The sequence below is a fragment of the Dendrobates tinctorius genome, unplaced genomic scaffold (assembly GCF_039654945.1).
Source record: "Dendrobates tinctorius isolate UK_male_01 unplaced genomic scaffold, ASM3965494v1 ptg000019l, whole genome shotgun sequence".
Classification (NCBI taxonomy): domain Eukaryota; kingdom Metazoa; phylum Chordata; class Amphibia; order Anura; family Dendrobatidae; genus Dendrobates; species Dendrobates tinctorius.
Window position 1 is genome coordinate 56615376 of NW_027361687.1, and position 3251 is coordinate 56618626.

General features: G+C 36.7%; 1 protein-coding gene across 1 annotated transcript; it reads right to left on the minus strand.

Moving 5' to 3' along the window:
- Positions 1-626: 626 nt before the first annotated feature.
- LOC141082715 (olfactory receptor 5M11-like) lies at positions 627-1607 on the minus strand. Its single transcript, XM_073566647.1, has one exon. It carries the CDS (start codon positions 1605-1607, stop codon positions 627-629), a length of 981 nt encoding a protein of 326 aa, XP_073422748.1.
- Between the last annotated feature and the right edge of the window lie 1644 nt (positions 1608-3251).

The following is a 3251-nucleotide window of genomic DNA, read 5'->3' on the forward strand; positions in this document are numbered from 1 at the left end:
GGCACTGTAGTTATCTGTCCCCAAAAAGGTATAATTTTAAAACTGTTTTTCATTTTAAAAATCATAACAACCAGTTACCATCTGTTTACCTATAGCTATTTATTGTATATTGAGGTTACTTTGACATCTCTTAGGATATGCTTGCGTTAAAGAACCTGAAGGGCGTTTCCCTTTGAAAGTACAGTCAATGATGAGGAGTTGTAGCAAACAAAAATACATAGCCTATTTAAAAATGCATTTTCTCATTGAAAGTGTCAAAAAAATTACTTGAAATTTTTTATTTTATCAAACTTTCAGATGAGGTCTAGAAGAATTTCAGATTTTTTTATTGTGACTGTTTTTTGTAGATCGGTCAATCCCATTGGAACGTACATTAGTTAGAGTCAGAACTTGGCATGGGTTGCTGAATGAAACGAAAGAGGATTTATGTGGATTGCAGTACTATTAATTTCATGCTTTGGTCAGAAATGATCTATTCTGTGATAATTTGTTACAAATTTGGCATCACTGAAGATTTAAGAGCTCCAGGTCAAGTACAAATTGGCACTGAGCTTGGTGTAGAGAAGGGACAAGGAGGTTTTACTCTGCAAAAATCCAATGCTTTTCTATGTTTACCTGCAATATCATTATGCTTTTAATAAAAATAAATTTAAACGAAGAACATCTTGGATTGGATTTTTTCTTAAAGTGTCTTTCACATCTTTATTTCTAACACTGTAAATGATGGGGTTTAGCATGGGCGTCACAGCTGAGTAGACGATAGAGACAGACTTGTCAATGTTTACAGAACGGGAAGGTGGCCGTAAATATAGAAGCATAATGGTCCCATAGAAGAAAGTCACCACCATAATGTGGGAGACACATGTAGACAGAGCTTTATACCTCCCATCAGATGAATTGATCTTCAAGATTGTGGACACAATATGGATATAAGAAATTAGGATCAAGAGAAAAGATAAACTAACTATGATCCCTGCCGAAATATACATTGCTAACTCGTGGAAAAAAGTGTCACTGCAAGACATTTGTAAAAATGGAGGAACCTCGCAAAAGAAGTGGTTGACATGATTGGAACGGCAGAAGGACATCTGAAAGGTGTAGATCACTTCCATAAATGAGTGGATGAAGTTTGAGGTCCATGATGCAGCGGCCAGACAGATACATATCTTCCTGCTCATGATGATGTTGTAATGCAGAGGTTTACAGATAGCAACAAATCTATCATAAGCCATTACAGCAAGTATGAAACACTCTGTAGACCCAAAAGCCAAATGAAAATGCATCTGGATGGCACATTCCAGTAGAGAGACGCTCTTGTCTGCAGATAATGTGTTCTTTATTATTTTAGGCACCACAGTGGTAGAGAAGCAAATGTCAATGAAGGAAAGATTCATTAGAAAAAAGTACATGGGAGTGTGCAGCTTTGGATTAATAGTTACCACTATGATCAGTAGAAAGTTTGCTAGCAATGTTATCAAATAAATCACCAAGAATGAAAGGACACCAATAACCTTCAAGTGCGGAACATCAGACAAACCGAGGAGAATAAATCTGGTTGCAGAGGATTGGTTGAATGGGTCCATAACACATAAATGGGCACCTGGCATGAATAAGAAATTAAAATAGAAGCTTACCAGCTTTAAACATCTCTGCCAAATCTAAGCATAACAATATCTGAATATTGTATTGTCTTGTCTTAATCATTACATCACTAGAAATAGTCTAAAAAATATTTTAAATGTTTTCGGGACTTTCATTTTTCCCATTAGATTTTTCATGAAACTTGCAGATGAAATATACCAATAAAGGGTTGTTTTTGGTTTAAATGAGAAACCTGTGCAAAGCAAAATATTACACTACACTATAGTATAAAACCTTGTACCATCTGTGAAAAACAGTGGTAGCATCATCGTTCTGCCCATTCTGTGCAGCAACATATTTTAAGTGCTGTTCCAGCTATGGCCATTAGGTGTCATAGTTACCCTTCTTTTTCTTATTCATGTGTTTGGAATCTTCTGTTTCACTAAATGCTTAACTGTTCAGAACCACCCTTCTTCCTTCCCGGGTTGGCAGCATGTAACCATTTCTTCCAGACTTCTGACGAGCTTACACGTGCTTAGCTCCCTGCAAAACCACTGCTTATAGCAAGCAGATTCCGGTAAGGTTTAATACAATTATTTGCTATGCATCTGTGTTAGCAGCCATAATGCAGCCCCCCCCATGATATTTGTAATGCATGTTCAGCTCCTGTAATGTTATTTCACTGCATGTTTGTTATATGCATCCTCAGGTCAGTGAATGCAAAGCTGGCAGTCATGAGTTGTTTTAGATATCTCTTTCTCTTTTACTGCTGTGTATGTTGCTCAGCTTCTATAAAATTCATGCTACCGATATAACAGCACTCTGTATCATTGCTACTGTTGTGATAGCACCCTATATTGCTGTGATATTGTCTTCCAGTACTGACATGCTGCATTATCTGTTTCTTATAGTTTTTACCAGAAACATCCACAACTTTGTACAACAATCTGAATCATCCATAACTGTGTTCAACAACCTCTGATATCATCTACTACTGTGTTCTACTATAGCATCTGTTATCATCTCCCATTGTTGTCCATATCATCCCAATAAATAATAGACTTAAGCACCCATACAGTCTTCTTACTGGGAGTGGATGAAGGGTTTAGCCGTATGCTGGAATCCACAAAGCGTCATACGTGGAAGAAGGCAGAACAATCATGTTTTGGGCCTGTTTTGATGCATATGAGCCAGAATGGCTGCCATCATTCATAGAAAAAAATAATTCTGAATTATACCAGGAAATTCTAAAGGAAAAATGTCTGGACATCTTCTATGGAATCTCAAGAGACCATGGGTCATGCAGCCAGACAGAAACTCAATTTGTTCTACAAAATAAAGGTTAATGAAAAATAGTTGTAAAAGTTGCAATGACAAAGTCAAAGTCCTGAACTTAAAGAAGGTTGTCCACTACTCAGCCAACCCCTTCTCAATCTCTGTTTCCCCTTTGTAAAATAGTAACACCTACGTATATTTACCTTTGGTGTTGGGGTCAATCCAGTCATGTCAACATTGGCCCTCTCGGGGATCACGTGACATTGTTATATTATTGTCTATGCAACTTGGTCTTTATAATTCTTCTGGTGTAATTATGTTTCAGTAGTTATGTTTATGTATGTATATTATGTTAATTCATTTATTTGTAGATATTTTTAGGGTGTGAGCATGGT

Coding starts and splice junctions, on each gene's coding strand:
- LOC141082715 (XM_073566647.1), bottom strand. CDS start 1,607: ATGCCAGGTGCCCATTTATGTGTTATGGACCCATTCAACCAATCCTCT.